We start from the raw sequence: 21,323 nt of genomic DNA on the forward strand, positions 1-21,323 counted from the left end.
TTCCCCTTGTTAACAATATGGCTGGAGCGATGGCGGAACTAAGATCTATAACAAATACTTTCACATTTCTTAGGAGCCATCAAGAAGTGTCCAGAAGTTGGGGTTTGTGATTGGGTTTCAGACTGGGCACCAGAGTGATGAGTAACTGTTTTGACTGCCTACTGACACTGTTCTCATATCCACATGCAGATTGTCTCGTGTTGACTGACTGTCCATGCAGCAACACCATGGAAACCGACAGGGACAGCATGGGAAAAACAGCCTTCACCTTCATCATACTCTTCCTCATAACTCTGCTGTATGGCGTTGGAGCAACTGCCATCAAGGTAATGCCTTGTTGGGAATCTGGGGTTTTTACTAAATGGGATAAGCTTTTGTCAGATTTGACTTTTTTGTAGCAGGTTAGGGGAAAGGGGGATACCTAGTCAGTTGTCTTGCACATTTAACCCAACCCCTCTGAATCATAGAGGTGCAGGGAGCTGCCATAATCAACATTCACATTTTCAGAGCTGAGGGAAATGTGGGTTAGCTGCCTTCCTTGCTCAGGGCAGAACAACAGATTTTTACCTTGTCAGCTCAGGGACTCAAACCAGCAACCTTTCGGTTACTGACCCAATGCTCTAACCACTAGGCTACCAGCCGCAGAAGGTTAGGAGAATTAACGTAGCAGGTTAGGAGAATTAGGATAAAGTTAGGAAAGAGGTTAGGGTTAGCTAAAATGCAAAAATAAAGTTAACTTGACAAAAGCTGTATCCCTTCTAGCCATGACCGTAGTGTGGGAAGAGTAGTGGGAAAGGAAGACATTTTGGTTTTGAAAGTTCCATAGTCTGTATGGATCCACATTCAAACAAACAATCCATGTATGCGTGGTAGAACTTTCAGTAGCAACATGAACAGATTCTAGCAAGACATGAATGTACACATAGGCCTATTTTGTGTGTTCCAATTCTCTGCAAGAGGCATACTAGTGAGAGGGAATACAGTAATAACCTAAATATATTATATATAACTTACATTATAACTATATTATTATATAGGCCTAATAGTTATATTATATATAAGTATAGTTAATTACACAAGTCATTTTATTGAAGTGTCAGCTAATAAAAATAATAATTGTATCTAAATAGATGTCACAATTATTGTAAGTAATTTAAGTGAACAAATGTTTGCTTCTTATTTCAGGTGAAATGAAGAAATGTTGAAGTACTTGAAGAAGATATAACTTTTCATACTTACAATACAGTATATGAATGGATACAATACATGTAACTGTTCTCCTGCTTGTCTTTATTGTTGATTTTGTTTGAATAGTTCAACTGTAGAGGTTAGATTTGTAAATATTTCATTGTGCCTTTTTAAACTATGAAGATAATAAAAGTGTAACTGAAGTGAACAACAGTGTATTGTTCTTCCCTTAGCATTTCTTCATCCATTAGAAAGAAAATGCAGCTAGAATGATGCATTATAAACACATTTATTAATTACGGTTACATTAGTATAAGTGTTTTAAAAGTGATTTTAGAACTGCGTGGCTGTTGTGATGTGAGGATGAATCTACAGTAAGTAATCTACATCTTATTTTTGCTGGATGCTGTTTGCGCACTGGGTTCTGCATGAACACATCTGGAATCAGTGGGCCTTGCTAAACTTGGTATGCAAACTATTCAGAAATAGCTTGATGGGTTGTCAAAACAACGAAAGTGTAACACCGAGTGGTAAGAAGTTACATAATAGAATTATAAAAGAGAACTCTTCATGCAGATAGCTCAGAAACATGCAAATGGCAACTGATTTCCATAAGCAGAAGTAGACCTCACACCTGGCTTCTAATACACACGGTTGCTCAACATGTTTCACTTCTGTTTTTTGGGATGCTTTTTTGGGACCAGGGTGTTACCTCACGCTTCCGCTTGCTGCATTCCCTGTTCGCTGAGGCCTGTCCTGCTCTAACACCTGTGTTTCACAACCCTCCAACTCCACATCTGACCACTACCATTACCACTTCTCAGTGCCCAGCCAGCCAGCTACCTAATAGGTCCATAGCGCCATCTAGGCGCCATTAAAAGTCATTACACTCAGCCCAGGCCTGGTTTTCATAGACTGGGGTTACTTTAAACTGCATATAAAAAGGTATGAAGAATTTGATTAAAAGTTTACAATCTGACTTTAACTTCTTGTTAATCACCAAATCGGAAAAAATTGTCAAAGTAAAAAAGTGGCCCTGAATTTTCCTCCTCCTTCCACTTTGTTTTAGTGCAGCGGGTCATTCCTCCAAATATCACACTGTATCCTCTCTGGGAGGAACTGAAGGTGGGATCGAAGGTGGGAATCCTCTGCATCCTGAGTGGGTTCTACCCTGACAAGCTGAGTGTGGAGTGGCTGCTGGATGACAAGACTGTGACCACATCTCCAGTCCAGCGGAAGCTGCAGAGTCTAGAAGGTGAGGAGAAAACATTCAGCCTGAACAGCCAGCTGGAGCTGGACCGGAGCCAATGGACTCAAGGGTCAGAGGTCACATGCAAGGCCACCCACAATGCAGCACAAGGACCACCTACAGGAACACCAGTCTCCAGGACCACCAGTATTTGCTCAGGTGGGTTTCAGTGACGGCACTGTGTATTGGGCCAGAGGATGGGTATAGAATACTGTACAATAGAAAAACCTAGCAACAATCCAAATCTACAAGTCTTGTGAATTCTCCATCTGTTTTCCTCTCAGCGTTTCCCTCGTCTACTCCATCCCTCCACCTGGAGACCCCCAGATTCAGGACAGTGATGACACAGACTGAGGTAACAGCTACATGTTTGGTCCACTCTGCGTATGACGCCAAAGTGTCCTGGCTTCTGGATGGAAAAGACCCAACCAGTAGGACCCCAGTGAACCAGGCCAGCAGCACAACTCAGAGCATCAGCAGTAACCTGACTCTTCCCTCAAGCCAATGGAAAACCCTGAACACAATAACATGCAGAGCTGAACATCACTGCTTCAACTCCACAGAGAAGACCAGTAATGTTAAAGGTTAGCATGGAACTTTGTGATCATAAATTTGTATTTTATTTTATTGAACCTTTATTTAACTTGGCAAGTCAGTTAAGAACAAATTCTTATTTACAACGACGGCCTACCAAAAAGGCAAAAGGCCTCCTGTGGGGATGGGATCTGGGATTAAAAATTAATCAATAAATAAAATATAAATATTGGACAAAACACACATCACGACAAGAGAGGTAACACAACACTACATAAAGAGAGACCTAAGACAACAACATAGCAAGGCAGCAACACATGACAACACAGCAAATCAAATCAAAACAGAGTCTTTTTGTCACATGCGTCAAATACAACAGATGTAGACCTTACAGTGGAATGCTTACTTACAGGCTCTAACAAACAGTGCAAAACAGTTATTCAGTGAACAATAGGTAAGTAAAGAAAGAAAAACAACAGTAAAAAGACAGTGAAAAATAGCAGTTGCGAGTCTATAACAGTAGCGAGGCTATAACAGTAGCGAGGCTATAACAGTAGCGAGTCTATAACAGTAGCGAGGCTATAACAGTAGCGAGGCTATAACAGTAGCGAGGCTATAACAGTAGCGAGGCTACATACAGACACCGGTTAGTCAGACCTGCTCCACTAGAGCTCCATCGATGAGAATGGGGGTGTGCTCGGTCCTCCTTTTCCTGTAGTCCAAAATCATCTCCTTAGTCTTGGTTAAGTTGAGGGATAGCTTGTTATTCTGGCACCACCCGGCCAGGTCTCTGACCTCCTCCTGTCACGAACTGGCTCTAAGCCCGTAACAAAAAGGGAGACAATGTGGAGATAAAGAATTAGCTAAATATATGTATTAACTGAAGTAAAGTAAATACAATTAACAATGGTGTGTGTTTAGTTAGTAGTCAGTAGTGTAAGTGAGTTGTTGCGTGCATACATGTGATAATGAGGGGTGTTGAAAGGTGCCAATTCATATAAACCAAATAGCCACAAGAATGCCACAACCAATTCTGTCTGTGTCTGCATGGAGAGAGTCTCCTCCATTAATTGGGAAGTGGTGTATTTATTCTGGGACACACCTGAGCCCAGGTTTGTCCCATTTCTCTGACGACCCTCCCAGCTCCGCCCACCAACATCCTATTATTAAGGAAAACAAGGGCAAAGAGAAAGAATTCGGCAGACAGAGTGGGAGGGTCGTCACACTCCCTATAGGCTGTTTCGTCGTTGTCCATGATCAGTCCTACCACTGTCGTGTTGTCGGCCAACTTAATGATGGTGTTGGAGTTGTTCATGGCCATGCAGTCGTGGGTGAACAGGGAGTACAGGAGGGGACCTCTGGGGGGCTCCAGTGTTGGAGATCAGCGTGGCAGATGTGTTGCTACCTACCCTCACTACCTGGGGGCAGCCCGTCAGGAAGTCCAGGATCCTGTTTTAGAAGGTGGTGTTCAGTCTCAGGATCCTTAACTTAGTGATGAGCTTTGAGGGTACTATGGTGTGGAACCCTGAGCTGTAGTCAATGAATAGCATTCTAACATAGGTGTTCCTTTTATCTCGGTGGGAAAGGGAAGTGTGGAGTGCAATGGAGATTGCATCATACATAGATCTGTTTGGGCAGTAAGCAAATTGGAGTGGGTCTAGGGTATCTGGGATAATGGAGTTGATGTGAGCCATGACCAGCCTTTTAAAGCACTTCATGGCTACGGACATGAGTGCTACGGTTCTGTAGTCATTTAGGCAGGTTGCCTTTGTGTTCTTGGGCACAGGGACTATGGTGGTCTGCTTAAAACATGTTGGTATTACGGACTCAATCAGGAACATGTTGAAAATGTCAGTGAAGACAACTGCAGTTGGTCAGCACATTCTGGCTCCGCAGCCTTGTGAATGTTGACCTGTTTAAAGGTCTTACTCACATAAGACTTTGATCACACAGTCGTCCGGAACAGCTGATGCTCTCATACATGCCTCAGTGTTGCTTGCCTCGAAGCGAGCATAGAAGTGATTTAGCTTGTCTGGTAGGCTTGTGTCACTGGGCAGCTCGCGGCTGTGCTTCCCTTTGTAGTCTATAATAGTTTGTATGCCCTGCAACTTAAGACGAGCATCAGAGCCGGTGTAGTACGATTCAATCTTAGCCCTGTATTGACGCTTTGCCTGTTTGTTGGTTCATCAGAGGGCATAGAGGAATTTCTTATAAGCTTCCGGGTTAGAGTCCCGCACCTTGACAGCGGCAGCTCTAACCTTTAGCTCAGTGCAAATGTTTCCTGTATCCATGGCTTCTGGCTGGGGTATGTACGTACAGTCACTGTGGGGACAATGTTCTCGATGCACTTATTGATAAAGCCAGTGACTTATGTGGTGTACTCCTAAATGCCATCAGAAGAATCCCGGAACAGTTTCAGGTCTATGATAGCAAAACAGTCCTGTAGTTTAGCATCTGCTTCATCTGACCACTTTTTTATAGACCGAATCACTGGTGCTTCCTGCTTTAATTTTTGCTTGTAAGCAGGAATCAGGAGGATAGAATTGTGGTCAGATTTACCAAATGTAGGGCAAGGGAGAGCTTTGTACGCATCTCTGTGTGTGGAGTACAGGTGATCTAGGATTGTTTTCCCTCTGGTTGCACATTTGACATGTTGATAGAAATGAGGTAGAACTGATTTAAGTTTCCCTGCATTAAAGTCTCCGGCCACTAGGAGCGCCGCCTCTGGGTGAGTGGTTTCTTGTTTGCTTATTTCCTTATACAGCAGACTGAGTGCGGTCATAGGGCCAGCATTCGTTTGTGGTGGTAAATAAACAGCCACGAATTGTATAGCTTAAAACTTTCTAGGCAGATAGTGTGGTCTGGAATTTATCACAAGATACTCCACTTCAGGCAAGCAAAATCTAGAGACTTCCTAAGCTTTCGTGCACCAGCTTTTGTTTACAAATATGCACAGACTACCCCCCCCCACCCCCCCTCATCATACCGGAGTGTGCAGTTCTATTTTGCTGGTGCAGCGTATTTCCAGCTAGCTGAATATCCATGTCATCATTCAGCCACGATTCCATGAAACATAAGATATTACAGTTTATGATATTTGTGATCGTGCCTCGCCTAATTTATTGTCCAATGATGGCACGTTGATGAGTAATATTGACGGTAACGGCAGCTTTCCCACTCGCTTTCTACGGATCCTTATGAGGCACCCCACTCTGTGTCCTCTGTACCTGCATCTCTTTCACTTGCAAATAACTGGGATGTTGGCCTTGTCGGGTGTTCTGAGAATGTCCTGTGTGTCCTGCTTGTTGAAGAAAAATTATTTGTCTAATCCGAGGTGAGTGATCGCTGTCCTGATATCCAGAAGCTCTTTTTTGCTGTAAGATACGGTTGCAGAAACATTATGTACAAAAATACAAATAACACGAAAAATCCCCACATAATAGCACAAATGGTTGGGCACCTGTAAAACAGCTGCCATTTCTTCCTGCGCCATTGGTAGCAACACAACATAACAACAACATGGTGGCAACACAACATGGTAGCAGCACAAAACATGGTACAAACATTATTGGGTACAGACAACAGCACAAAGGGCAAGAAGGTAGAGACAACAATACATCACACAAAGCAGCCACAACTGTCAGTAAGAGTGTCCATGATTGAGTCTTTGAATGAAGATATATACAGAGAGAAGTACAGCAAAACATGCAGTATTCTTCTGTCCTCCCCCATAAAAAGTAGAGATTATTGACACTGAAGCCAGATCAGTGTTCCTTTCTCCTGTTTACCCCTCTCCTCTGTGTGTGTGTGTTCTCCAGGACCTGCAGTGAGCAGCACTACCACAGTTCTGATCAGGAGGTCTCTCCCAGAGTTACTGAAGGGAGACAGTGCTGTGCTGGAGTGTGCCATCACACAACTCTCCTCCAGTGACCTCTACGTCACCTTTCAGGCCAATGGGGTTGATTTCCCTGAGAAACAGTATGTGGATCTGCCTGCCTCCAATGGCCCCCATTCACTCACCAGACGGTTCTCTATCCCCAAATCACACTGGAAGACAGACAACACTTTCACCTGTAAAGTTAACCAAGGTTTCTCCAACAGCTGGGTGTCTAGCTCCAAAGTCAAGCTTTTTGGTGAGTGAACCTCTCTCATCTGACCCAATTATACCTTCTCAAATGCTTGAAAATGTAGAAAGGCCTACCAACATGAAATTATGTTTCCATTGTTTGTTGCATGATATTCATTCAGCACTCCAGGGCTAAAATTGAAAAAAGAAATGGTGTTCTTTCCAGGTGAACTGTCCATGGAACTCCTTCTAGTCCCCAGTGAGGAGCCGTCTGGCTCAGGGACCCAGAAACTCATGTGTTCTGGGTGGGGCTTCAACCCTAAGATCAAGTGGCTCTCTGAGTCTGAACAGAGGTCTGCAGCAGACAATGAGATAAGGATGGGGGAAGATGGACATGTGACACTAACCAGTCATATCACAGTAACACAGCAGGAGTGGAATGAGGGGAAGGTCTTCATCTGTGAGGTAGATGACAAAGATCTTCAGAAAACTGTCAGGAAGAGCACCAGTTTATGCACAGGTAGTGTGTAAACTTACAAAAGTGCCTTACCTGTTTAAAGTTTTGCTTCAAAAGTCATAAATCATAACCTAATTACCTTGGAGTATAAAACACTATTTTACGATTTTATCTCCACACTCATCTGTTTTGCTCTCAGCTTTTCCCTCGTCTACTCCATCCCTCCACCTGGAGACCCCCAGATTCAGGACAGTGATGACACAGACTGAGGTAACAGCTACATGTTTGGTCCACTCTGCGTATGACGCCAAAGTGTCCTGGCTTCTGGATGGAAAAGACCCAACCAGTAGGACCCCAGTGAACCAGGCCAGCAGCACAACTCAGAGCATCAGCAGTAACCTGACTCTTCCCTCAAGCCAATGGAAAACCCTGAACACAATAACATGCAGAGCTGAACATCACTGCTTCAACTCCACAGAGAAGACCAGTAATGTTAAAGGTTAGCATGGAACTTTGTGATCATAAATTTGTATTTTATTTTATTGAACCTTTATTTAACTTGGCAAGTCAGTTAAGAACAAATTCTTATTTACAACGACGGCCTACCAAAAAGGCAAAAGGCCTCCTGTGGGGATGGGATCTGGGATTAAAAATTAATCAATAAATAAAATATAAATATTGGACAAAACACACATCACGACAAGAGAGGTAACACAACACTACATAAAGAGAGACCTAAGACAACAACATAGCAAGGCAGCAACACATGACAACACAGCAAATCAAATCAAAACAGAGTCTTTTTGTCACATGCGTCAAATACAACAGATGTAGACCTTACAGTGGAATGCTTACTTACAGGCTCTAACAAACAGTGCAAAACAGGTATTCAGTGAACAATAGGTAAGTAAAGAAAGAAAAACAACAGTAAAAAGACAGTGAAAAATAGCAGTTGCGAGTCTATAACAGTAGCGAGGCTATAACAGTAGCGAGGCTATAACAGTAGCGAGTCTATAACAGTAGCGAGGCTATAACAGTAGCGAGGCTATAACAGTAGCGAGGCTATAACAGTAGCGAGGCTACATACAGACACCGGTTAGTCAGACCTGCTCCACTAGAGCTCCATCGATGAGAATGGGGGTGTGCTCGGTCCTCCTTTTCCTGTAGTCCAAAATCATCTCCTTAGTCTTGGTTAAGTTGAGGGATAGCTTGTTATTCTGGCACCACCCGGCCAGGTCTCTGACCTCCTCCTGTCACGAACTGGCTCTAAGCCCGTAACAAAAAGGGAGACAATGTGGAGATAAAGAATTAGCAAAATATATGTATTAACTGAAGTAAAGTAAATACAATTAACAATGGTGTGTGTTTAGTCAGTAGTCAGTAGTGTAAGTGAGTTGTTGCGTGCATACATGTGATAATGCGGGGTGTTGAAAGGTGCCAATTCATATAAACCAAATAGCCACAAGAATGCCACAACCAATTCTGTCTGTGTCTGCATGGAGAGAGTCTCCTCCATTAATTGGGAAGTGGTGTATTTATTCTGGGACACACCTGAGCCCAGGTTTGTCCCATTTCTCTGACGACCCTCCCAGCTCCGCCCACCAACATCCTATTATTAAGGAAAACAAGGGCAAAGAGAAAGAATTCGGCAGACAGAGTGGGAGGGTCGTCACACTCCCTATAGGCTGTTTCGTCGTTGTCCATGATCAGTCCTACCACTGTCGTGTTGTCGGCCAACTTAATGATGGTGTTGGAGTTGTTCATGGCCATGCAGTCGTGGGTGAACAGGGAGTACAGGAGGGGACCTCTGGGGGGCTCCAGTGTTGGAGATCAGCGTGGCAGATGTGTTGCTACCTACCCTCACTACCTGGGGGCAGCCCGTCAGGAAGTCCAGGATCCTGTTTTAGAAGGTGGTGTTCAGTCTCAGGATCCTTAACTTAGTGATGAGCTTTGAGGGTACTATGGTGTGGAACCCTGAGCTGTAGTCAATGAATAGCATTCTAACATAGGTGTTCCTTTTATCTCGGTGGGAAAGGGAAGTGTGGAGTGCAATGGAGATTGCATCATACATAGATCTGTTTGGGCAGTAAGCAAATTGGAGTGGGTCTAGGGTATCTGGGATAATGGAGTTGATGTGAGCCATGACCAGCCTTTTAAAGCACTTCATGGCTACGGACATGAGTGCTACGGTTCTGTAGTCATTTAGGCAGGTTGCCTTTGTGTTCTTGGGCACAGGGACTATGGTGGTCTGCTTAAAACATGTTGGTATTACGGACTCAATCAGGAACATGTTGAAAATGTCAGTGAAGACAACTGCAGTTGGTCAGCACATTCTGGCTCCGCAGCCTTGTGAATGTTGACCTGTTTAAAGGTCTTACTCACATAAGACTTTGATCACACAGTCGTCCGGAACAGCTGATGCTCTCATACATGCCTCAGTGTTGCTTGCCTCGAAGCGAGCATAGAAGTGATTTAGCTTGTCTGGTAGGCTTGTGTCACTGGGCAGCTCGCGGCTGTGCTTCCCTTTGTAGTCTATAATAGTTTGTATGCCCTGCAACTTAAGACGAGCATCAGAGCCGGTGTAGTACGATTCAATCTTAGCCCTGTATTGACGCTTTGCCTGTTTGTTGGTTCATCAGAGGGCATAGAGGAATTTCTTATAAGCTTCCGGGTTAGAGTCCCGCACCTTGACAGCGGCAGCTCTAACCTTTAGCTCAGTGCAAATGTTTCCTGTATCCATGGCTTCTGGCTGGGGTATGTACGTACAGTCACTGTGGGGACAATGTTCTCGATGCACTTATTGATAAAGCCAGTGACTTATGTGGTGTACTCCTAAATGCCATCAGAAGAATCCCGGAACAGTTTCAGGTCTATGATAGCAAAACAGTCCTGTAGTTTAGCATCTGCTTCATCTGACCACTTTTTTATAGACCGAATCACTGGTGCTTCCTGCTTTAATTTTTGCTTGTAAGCAGGAATCAGGAGGATAGAATTGTGGTCAGATTTACCAAATGTAGGGCAAGGGAGAGCTTTGTACGCATCTCTGTGTGTGGAGTACAGGTGATCTAGGATTGTTTTCCCTCTGGTTGCACATTTGACATGTTGATAGAAATGAGGTAGAACTGATTTAAGTTTCCCTGCATTAAAGTCTCCGGCCACTAGGAGCGCCGCCTCTGGGTGAGTGGTTTCTTGTTTGCTTATTTCCTTATACAGCAGACTGAGTGCGGTCATAGGGCCAGCATTCGTTTGTGGTGGTAAATAAACAGCCACGAATTGTATAGCTTAAAACTTTCTAGGCAGATAGTGTGGTCTGGAATTTATCACAAGATACTCCACTTCAGGCAAGCAAAATCTAGAGACTTCCTAAGCTTTCGTGCACCAGCTTTTGTTTACAAATATGCACAGACTACCCCCCCCCACCCCCCCTCATCATACCGGAGTGTGCAGTTCTATTTTGCTGGTGCAGCGTATTTCCAGCTAGCTGAATATCCATGTCATCATTCAGCCACGATTCCATGAAACATAAGATATTACAGTTTATGATATTTGTGATCGTGCCTCGCCTAATTTATTGTCCAATGATGGCACGTTGATGAGTAATATTGACGGTAACGGCAGCTTTCCCACTCGCTTTCTACGGATCCTTATGAGGCACCCCACTCTGTGTCCTCTGTACCTGCATCTCTTTCACTTGCAAATAACTGGGATGTTGGCCTTGTCGGGTGTTCTGAGAATGTCCTGTGTGTCCTGCTTGTTGAAGAAAAATTATTTGTCTAATCCGAGGTGAGTGATCGCTGTCCTGATATCCAGAAGCTCTTTTTTGCTGTAAGATACGGTTGCAGAAACATTATGTACAAAAATACAAATAACACGAAAAATCCCCACATAATAGCACAAATGGTTGGGCACCTGTAAAACAGCTGCCATTTCTTCCTGCGCCATTGGTAGCAACACAACATAACAACAACATGGTGGCAACACAACATGGTAGCAGCACAAAACATGGTACAAACATTATTGGGTACAGACAACAGCACAAAGGGCAAGAAGGTAGAGACAACAATACATCACACAAAGCAGCCACAACTGTCAGTAAGAGTGTCCATGATTGAGTCTTTGAATGAAGATATATACAGAGAGAAGTACAGCAAAACATGCAGTATTCTTCTGTCCTCCCCCATAAAAAGTAGAGATTATTGACACTGAAGCCAGATCAGTGTTCCTTTCTCCTGTTTACCCCTCTCCTCTGTGTGTGTGTGTTCTCCAGGACCTGCAGTGAGCAGCACTACCACAGTTCTGATCAGGAGGTCTCTCCCAGAGTTACTGAAGGGAGACAGTGCTGTGCTGGAGTGTGCCATCACACAACTCTCCTCCAGTGACCTCTATGTCACCTTTCAGGCCAATGGGGTTGATTTCCCTGAGAAACAGTATGTGGATCTGCCTGCCTCCAATGGCCCCCATTCACTCACCAGACGGTTCTCTATCCCCAAATCACACTGGAAGACAGACAACACTTTCACCTGTAAAGTTAACCAAGGTTTCTCCAACAGCTGGGTGTCTAGCTCCAAAGTCAAGCTTTTTGGTGAGTGAACCTCTCTCATCTGACCCAATTATACCTTCTCAAATGCTTGAAAATGTAGAAAGGCCTACCAACATGAAATTATGTTTCCATTGTTTGTTGCATGATATTCATTCAGCACTCCAGGGCTAAAATTGAAAAAAGAAATGGTGTTCTTTCCAGGTGAACTGTCCATGGAACTCCTTCTAGTCCCCAGTGAGGAGCCGTCTGGCTCAGGGACCCAGAAACTCATGTGTTCTGGGTGGGGCTTCAACCCTAAGATCAAGTGGCTCTCTGAGTCTGAACAGAGGTCTGCAGCAGACAATGAGATAAGGATGGGGGAAGATGGACATGTGACACTAACCAGTCATATCACAGTAACACAGCAGGAGTGGAATGAGGGGAAGGTCTTCATCTGTGAGGTAGATGACAAAGATCTTCAGAAAACTGTCAGGAAGCACACCAGTTTATGCACAGGTAGTTTGTAAACTTACAGAAGCGCCTTACCTGTTTAAAGTTTTGCTTCAAAAGTCATAAATCATAACCTAATTACCTTGGTGTATAAAAAACGATTTTATCTCCACACTCATCTGTTTTGCTCTCAGCTTTTCCCTCGTCTACTCCATCCCTCCACCTGGAGACCCCCAGATTCAGGACAGTGATGACACAGACTGAGGTAACAGCTACATGTGTGGTCCACTCTGCGTATGACGCCAAAGTGTCCTGGCTTCTGGATGGAAAAGACCCAACCAGTAGGACCCCAGTGAACCAGGCCAGCAGCACAACTCAGAGCATCAGCAGTAACCTGACTCTTCCCTCAAGCCAATGGAAAACCCTGAACACAATAACATGCAGAGCTGAACATCGCTGCTTCAACTCCACAGAGAAGACTAGTAATGTTAAAGGTTAGCATGGAACTTTGTGATCATATATTTTTATTTTATTTTATTGAACCTTTATTTAACGACGGCCTACCAAAAAGGCAAAAGGCCTCCTGTGGGGATGGGGTCTGGGATTAAAAATGAATAAATAAATAATATATAAATATTGGACAAAACACACATCACGACAAGAGAGGTAACACAACACTACATAAAGAAAGACCTAAGACAACAGCATAGCAAGGCAGCAACACATGACAACACAGCAAATCAAATCAAAACAGAGTTTTTTTGTCACGTGCGTCAAATACAACAGATGTAGACCTTACAGTGGAATGCTTACTTACAGGCTCTAACAAACAGTGCAAAACAGGTATTCAGTGAACAATAGGTAAGTAAAGAAAGAAAAACAACATAAAAAATACAGTGAAAAATAGCAGAAGCGAGGCTATAACAGTAGCGAGGCTATAACAGTAGCGAGGCTATAACAGTAGCGAGGCTATGTACAGTAGCGAGGCTATAACAGTAGCGAGGCTATAACAGTAGCGAGGCTATAACAGTAGCGAGGCTATGTACAGTAGCGAGGCTATAACAGTAGCGAGGCTATAACAGTAGCGAGGCTATAACAGTAGCGAGGCTATGTACAGTAGCGAGGCTATAACAGTAGCGAGGCTATAACAGTAGCGAGGCTATAACAGTAGCGAGTCTATAACAGTAGCGAGGCTATAACAGTAGCGAGGCTATGTACAGTAGCGAGGCTATAACAGTAGCGAGGCTATAACAGTGGTGAGGCTATAACAGTAGCGAGGCTATAACTGTAGTGAGTCTATAACTGTAGCAAGGCCATAACAGTAGTGAGGCTATAACAGTAGCGAGGCTATAACAGTAGCAAGGCCATAACAGTAGTGAGGCTATAACAGTAGCGAGGCTATAACAGTGGTGAGGCTATAACAGTAGCGAGGCTATAACTGTAGTGAGTCTATAACTGTAGCAAGGCCATAACAGTAGTGAGGCTATAACAGTAGCGAGGCTATAACAGTAGCGAGGCCATAACAGTAGCGAGGCTATAACAGTGGTGAGGCTATAACAGTAGCGAGGCTATAACTGTAGTGAGTCTATAACTGTAGTGAGTCTATAACTGTAGCAAGGCCATAACAGTAGCGAGGCTATAACAGTAGCGAGGCTATAACAGTAGCGAGGCTATATACAGACACCGGTTAGTCGGGCTGATTGAGGAGGTTTGTACTTGTAGATATGGTTAAAGTGACTATGCATATATGATAAACAGAGAGTAGCAGTAGCGTAACAGATGGGTTGGCGTGTGACGGGTGGTGGGGGGCTGGTGGCAGGTGGCAGGACACAATGCAGATAGCCCAGTTTGCCAATGTGCGGGGGCACTGATGGTTAGGCCATGTGAGGTAGAATGTACATGAATGTATAGTTAAAGTGACTATGCATATATGATAAACAGAGAGTAGCATCAGCGTAAAAGAGGGGTTGGGCGGGGTTGGGCGGGGGCACACAATGCAAATAGTCCGAGTAGCCATTTGATTACCTGTTCAGGAGTCTATTGGCTTGGGGGTAAAAACTGTTGAGAAGCCTTTTTGTCCTAGACTTGGCACTCCGGTACCGCTTACCATGCTATAGTAGAGAGAACAGGCTAAGACTGAGGTGACTGGGGTCTTTGACAATTTTTAGGGCCTTCCTCTGACACCGCCTGGTGTAGAGGTCCTGGATGGCAGGCAGCTTAGCCCCAGTGATGTACTGGGCCATAGGCACTAACCTCTGTAGTGCCTTGCGGTCGGTGGCCGAGCAATTGCTGTACCAGGCAGTGATGCCACCAGTCAGAATGCTCTTGATGTTGCAGCTGTAGAACCTTTTGAGGATCTGAGGACCCATGCCAAATCTTTTTAGTTTCCTAGGGTGAAATAGGCTTTATCGTGCCCTCTTCACGACTGTCTTGGTGTCTTTGGACCATTCAAGTTTGTTGGTGATGTGGACACCAAGGATCTTGAAGCTCTCAACCTGCTCCACTACAGCCCCGTCGATGAGAATGGGGGTGTGCTCGGTCCTCCTTTTCCTGTAGTCCACAATTATCTCCTTAGTCTTGGCTACATTGATGGATGGGTTGTTATTCTGGCACCACCAGGCAGGTCTCTGACCTCCTCCCTATAGGCTGTCTCGTCGTTGTCCATGATCAGGCCTAACACTGTCGTGTCGTCTGCAAACTTAATGATGGTGTTGGAGTTGTGCCTGGCTATGCAGTTGTGAGTGAACAGGGAGCACAGGAAAGGACTGAGCACGCACCACTGGGGGACTCCAGTGTTGAGGATCAGTGTGGCAGATGTGTTGCTACCTACCCTCACCACCTGGGGGCAGCCCGTCAGGAAGTCCAGGATTCAGCTTATAAGGAGGTGTTTAGTCCCAGGATCCTTAGCTTAGTGATGAGCTTTGAGGGTAATATGGTGTGGAACCCTGAGCTGTAGTCAATGAATAGCATTCTCACATAGGTGTTCCTTTTGTCCAGGTAGAAAAGGGCAGTGTGGAGTGCAATAGAGATTGCATCATCCATAGATCTGTTTGGGAAGTATGCAAATTGGAGTGGGTCTAGGGTTTCTGGGATAATGGTGGTGATGTGAACCATGACCAGCCTTTCAACGCACTTCATGGCTACGGACATGAGTGCTACAGTTCTGTAGTCATTTAGGCAGGTTGCCTTTGTGTTCTTGGGCACAGGGACTATGGTGGTCTGCTTGAAACATGTTGGTATTACAGACTCAATCAGGGACATGTTGAAAATGTCAGTGAAGACACCTGCTAGTTGATCAGCATATGCCCAGAGCAGACATCCTGGTAATCCTTCTGGCCCCGCAGCCTTGTGAATGTTGACCTGTTTAAAGGTCTTACTCACGTCGGCTACGGAGAGTGTGACCACACAGTCGTCTGGAACAGCTGATGCTCTCATGCATGCCTCAGTTTTGCTTGCCTCGAAGCGAGCATAGAAGTGATTTAGCTCGTCTGGTAGGCTCGTGTCACTGGGCAGCTTGCGCCTTTTGTAGTCTAAATAGTTTGTATGCCCCGCCACATAAGACGAGCATCAGAGCCGGTGTAGTACGATTCAATCTTAGCCCTGTATTGACGCTTTGCCTGTTTGTTGGTTCATCAGAGGGCATAGAGGAATTTCTTATCAGCTTCCGGGTTAGAGTCCCGCACCTTGACAGCGGCAGCTCTACCCTTTAGCTCAGTGCGAATGTTGCCTGTAATCCATGACTTCTGGTTGGGGTACGTACGTACAGTTACTGTGGGGACAATATCCTCGATGCACTTATTGATAAAGCCAGGGACTGATGTGGTGAACTCCTCAATGCCAACGGAAGAATCGCGGAACATGTTCCAGACTGTGATAGCAAAACCGTCCTGTTGATTAGCATCTGCTTTATCTGACCACTTTTTTATAGACCGAGTCACTGGTGCTTCCTGCTTTAATTTGTGCTTCTAAGCAGGAATCAGGAGGATAGAATTGTGGTCAGATTGACCAAATGTAGGGCAAGGGAGAGCTTTGTGTGTGGAGTACAGATGATCTAGAATTTATTTCCCTCTGGTTGCACATTTGACATGTTGATAGAAATTAGGCAGAACTGATTTAAGTTTCCCTGAATTTAAGTCTCCGGCCACTAGGAGCGCCACCTCTGGGTGAGCGGTTTCTTGTTTGCCTATTTCCTTATACAGCTGACTGAGTGCGGTCTTAGTTTCAGCATCCGTTTGTGGCGGTAACTAAACAGCCACCAAAAGTATAGCTGAAAACTTTCTATGCAGATAGTGTGGTCTGCAATTTATCACAAGATACATCTAGAGACTTCGTTAGATTCCGTGCACCAGCTTTTGTTTACAAATATGCACCCCCCCCCCCCCCCCCCACCATTACCCCTGTCCTGATCCAGCGTCCATGCTCTACTCAGTTTCTCTCTCAGACTATATCATGCAGCCCCCCCTCTCCCCTCCCAGACTATCAGTCATGCATCCCACCCCCCTCTTTCCACCCAGTTTCTCTTCCAGACTATCAGTCATACAGCCCCCTCTCTCCCCAGTCTCATCCACTCCAGTCTCTCCTTCCATGACTCTCGCTATCTCTCTCTCTCCAGGCTCAGTGACCCCCTCCGCACCAACAGCAACCCTGCTCCAGGGTCCCAGTGAGCTCGTCTGCCTGGTGCTTGGCTTCAACCCTTCAGACATCAACATCACCTGGCTGCTGGACAACGTCACAGAGCTGTGGAACAACAACACTAGCACCCCCTACAGGGCACCAGGAGGAATGTTCGGCATCAGGAGCCACCTGAGCCTGGCACACCAGGATTTGACACCGGGGGCTGTTTACACCTGCAGGGTGACCCACACCACCCAGACTCTGGCCCTGAACATATCCAAACCAGGTGTCTGTCTGTCTGTTCACTCAATTCTGATACAATAACATTTTCCTGGTGCTAGCCTCTTTCTAGCCTCTTTCATCATTGTAGTAGAGCATTACAGTTTGGATTCCAGGCTAGCCTGTTTCTGCAACTTTTTCTCACTGAAAATCTCCTCTTTCATTTTGAGTAGAGCTCCTTGAGGTGGAGGGTGTCTTCTTTGACGAGAACAGGTCTGATCCCATTCTGGCGGACACTGCAGAGGAGAACTGGAACATGGCCTGCATATTCCTGGTCCTCTTCCTCATCTCCCTCCTCTACAGCTTCACAGTCACTCTGGTCAAGGTGAGAGGGAGGATATAACCACCTCACAGGTTTTCACTGCTTAGCTTTGAAGTGCAATATATGTTTATGCGATTAGCGTAAAACAAATATAAGAATGCATTCTTATGTCCCAGTGTGTCTTTACTGCATTGATGACCTGTTGAAGCACCTGTTGAGTTTCAGACATCGAATGTCATCCCACACAGAGGGGATTCAGATTATCTTCATGTTCAATATAAATCTAATGGGTCTCCCCCGAGGCTATATGTTGTTGTGTTTTTGTATTTTGTATGTCACTGCAACCTCATTATCACACTCACATTTTATTGCTGGTTAAGCCACAGTTACATTTTGAATATAAAAAGCATTACAAGGTTTTCCCAACTTATACTTACCTATATTTTTCTTTTCAGACAAAATGATGACTTCAGGACACTTCCTGATGACTTCAGGACACTATATGATAGATCCCTAGGAGTTCAACTGGAAATGAAACCATTTTTGTCAACCTTTTCTTATAAAATCACAACACGTTTCTTTAGAAAATTGCATAGATTTAATTACTTACGGTTTCCTGTTGCAGGTTTGATTACAGGGAAGTGTTCTTGTTTTTATTCCCCACAAAAACAATGTGGTTGTGTGCTTACTTGCTCTCATCTCTTGTTAATGCGTTATAGAATTTTTGAGCAGAGATTTTAAAAAATGGATGTTTAAACTCTATTAAATAAGGCCGACCATTACTCTCTATGATGAAGTATTTAGACACCAGTTATTGCTGAATTATCTGCTGATAATAAAACATTATTTCAAACAACCTACTTTGTCCTCCTCCCTCTTGTGTGTTATTTGTAGTTTATCATTTTAAAATTATCTTAAAACGTATATACCATTAAAAAGAATAAAAATCATGTTTCATATGTGATTTGATATAAATACATATAGAGAACAACATTAAAAGACCACATAAGTAGGACCATGCTTTTTGGTTGTTGTTTTTCTGGTACTTTTTACTAGAATTTCCAGAATGATACACTGGGTTTGCTGCTGGTAGAAAACCCTAGGAAAAGTTATTTAATTGATACAAGCTTTCTCCAATCAATCAATCACAGTCTTGTTGTGCGGTGTGTATTTGGTGGGGGGATTCACCTTAGCCAGGGGAGGCATATCTCGTTGAATCTTAATCACACAAAGCCTATTATTTGGCAGGGAATAGTATTTGTAGATCAGCCTCCCCTGGCTTAGGTGAGCCCCCCAACACACACACGCACAGTCAGATCAGAGACAGCTTGTGTTAATTAAATACAATATCTTATTTCCCCCGTTTGCTGTTATGCACCTCGTTTCATCACTGTAACACCATTGTTGCCCACTAGAGGACGCCACAAGACTGGGGTGCATCTGACTGTGGGCTGGTACATTTCCCATGTGAAAGGCCAGTCATGTGTGGCAGTGGTCACTGGTCTGTATGCAGATGCCCACAGTTCGGCAAACAACTGAAAATATTAGCTGGCTGCATTCAGGGAAGGTCCCCACGAATACATTCTCAAAATGTCTGCATATGTCAGCAAGAATATCTGTGAGTGTGAGTGTGTGTATGTCTGGAGGGTTTGAAGGAATTCACATCTGGGAGGGAAGCGACTGAGTTCACCCAGCCTCCCAATTGGCTGGCTCTCGTGTAATCTGGCATCGTAAGTGCTCTGATTGGCTCAGACCACCATGGCTGAAGACCAACGCTGTGACACTGTTGCCGGGACAGAGTCACAGCATGTTGCCAACTGACGTGCCAAGGGGCTGACGACAGGGGAGAGGAGGGCACAATGCCCAGCAGGCTGTCCATCTAGCAGCATCTCCCTGTCTGACCACCTCTTTCTCCATCTGACCCTCTCCTCAGTCTCCATCAGCAACCATGGAGAAATAACCAGTGAACATCCGCACAGACAAATGACAGCCGTTTAGCTGTATAATAAGGCTTGTTATAATCGACCACATCAGCATCTCATTGGTAAGCACAGTGATGACCGTAATAATTACCACCTACACTCTTGGAAAAAAGGTGCTAAGTAGAACCATACAGAGTTTGACACTCCTGCCATAGGGGACCCCTTTTTCGGTGATGGATAGAACCCTTTATAGAGGGTTCAATATAGAACCCTTTATGTAGGTTTCTTCAAAGAACCCCCTGAATATGGTTCAACCTAGAACCCTCTATGAATGGATCTGCCTAGAACTCTTTGAAGGGTTCTAACAAGAGCAATTCTATCATCTAAAGGTTCTTTCTAGAACTGTCTATGAAGGATTCTACCCGAGAACACTTATCTTTGGGAGAGTTCTTCCTAGAACACTCTATGAACAGTTCCAACAGCCTCATTAGCCTTTAAATTCTAATTATTTATGACAATATATTACATACATATTTATTACCCAAGATGGCATAGCAGTCAGACGTCCTTTGTCCTCGTCTTGTCGTGTCTCGTGTATATATATATTTACACCTTTCTTCGCATATCTTTTATATATTCTCTTTTCAAACTTCAAAACACTCTCCTGCAACCCGCCTAGCTAGCCAGAAGCTATCCAGAAGCTAGCCAGTTTACTGGCTAACGTTAGTATTCAGCTAACCACGGTTTGTGGTCATCAGCTATCCTTTAGCTCGAAAAGCTATCGCCAGTTTTGTACAACGCGACTCAGACCAGAACATACCAGACCTATTTTTCTCTCCATATCCTCGGATTTCAACCGCAAGCTCTGGACATTTACACCTGGATCTCGCAGCTAGCTAGCTGCTATCCGTGTGACTATTGGCTTACGTCGATCCCGGAGCAAACATCAATTATTCCGGAGCTAGCCAGCTGAAGAGTTCCATCAGCCACTCCTGGGCTACAATCACCTATTCGGACCCGTTTTACTGGCGATGCGGAGCCCCACCAGACCTTCACGACTGGACTACCAACGTTATCTGCCCGAGGGAGTTATCCAACTGGCCCCTCCGTCGCGACGTTACCTGAACGCCCATCTTCGGCCCGCTAATCGTTAGCTGTCTTATTGTCTGCTATCTGAATAGGTCTATTGGACAATTTTTCTTGTGTCACTATTGGATTGATCCCCTCTACCATGCGGAACCCCACTAATCTACCAATGGAAACACACAAGGTGGCTAAAAACAGACCTCCATCCTATGCTAGCTTGCTACCGATGGCCCGGCTAGCTGTCTGAATCACTACTCACTGGACCCTTATGATTACTCGACTAAGCATGCCTCTCCTTAATGTCAATATGCCTTGTCCATTGCTGTTCTGGTTAGTGTTTATTTCACTGTAGAGCCTCTAGCCCTGCTCACTGTACCTTATCCAACCCTTCAGTTCCACCACCCACACATGCGATGACATCACCTGGTTTCAATGATGTTTCTAGAGACAATATCTCTCTCATCATCACTCAACACCTAGGTTTACCTCCACTGTATTCACATCATACCATACCTTTGTCTGTACATTATACCTTGAAGCTATTTTATTGCCCCCAGAAATCTCCTTTTACTCTCTGTTCCAGATGTTCTAGACGACCAATTCTCATCGCTTTTAGCCATACCCTTATCCTGCTCCTCCACTGTTCCTCTGGTGATGTAGAGGTGAATCCAGGCCCTGCAGTGCCTAGCTCCACTCC

General features: G+C 44.6%; 1 protein-coding gene across 28 annotated transcripts in view; it reads left to right on the plus strand.

Annotated features, from left to right (window-relative positions):
* Nucleotides 1–18,478, plus strand: part of LOC109876272 (uncharacterized) — a 239,151-nt gene extending 220,673 nt beyond the window's left edge. For all 28 annotated transcript variants that reach the window (XM_031834915.1, XM_031834925.1, XM_031834908.1 and 25 more), the window contains 11 exons: nt 2,258–2,596; nt 2,722–3,021; nt 6,790–7,104; nt 7,264–7,557; nt 7,694–7,993; nt 11,762–12,076; nt 12,236–12,529; nt 12,658–12,957; nt 17,076–17,363; nt 17,530–17,681; nt 18,074–18,478. In XM_031834915.1, the coding sequence (XP_031690775.1) occupies nt 2,258–2,596; nt 2,722–3,021; nt 6,790–7,104; nt 7,264–7,557; nt 7,694–7,993; nt 11,762–12,076; nt 12,236–12,529; nt 12,658–12,957; nt 17,076–17,363; nt 17,530–17,681; nt 18,074–18,082 (2,906 nt within the window). In that variant the 3' untranslated portion in view covers nt 18,083–18,478. The remainder of the gene's footprint in view (nt 1–2,257; nt 2,597–2,721; nt 3,022–6,789; nt 7,105–7,263; nt 7,558–7,693; nt 7,994–11,761; nt 12,077–12,235; nt 12,530–12,657; nt 12,958–17,075; nt 17,364–17,529; nt 17,682–18,073) is intronic.
* The last annotated feature ends 2,845 nt before the right edge of the window (nt 18,479–21,323 follow it).

Source organism: Oncorhynchus kisutch, linkage group LG10, assembly GCF_002021735.2.
Source record: "Oncorhynchus kisutch isolate 150728-3 linkage group LG10, Okis_V2, whole genome shotgun sequence".
NCBI classification, from domain to species: domain Eukaryota; kingdom Metazoa; phylum Chordata; class Actinopteri; order Salmoniformes; family Salmonidae; genus Oncorhynchus; species Oncorhynchus kisutch.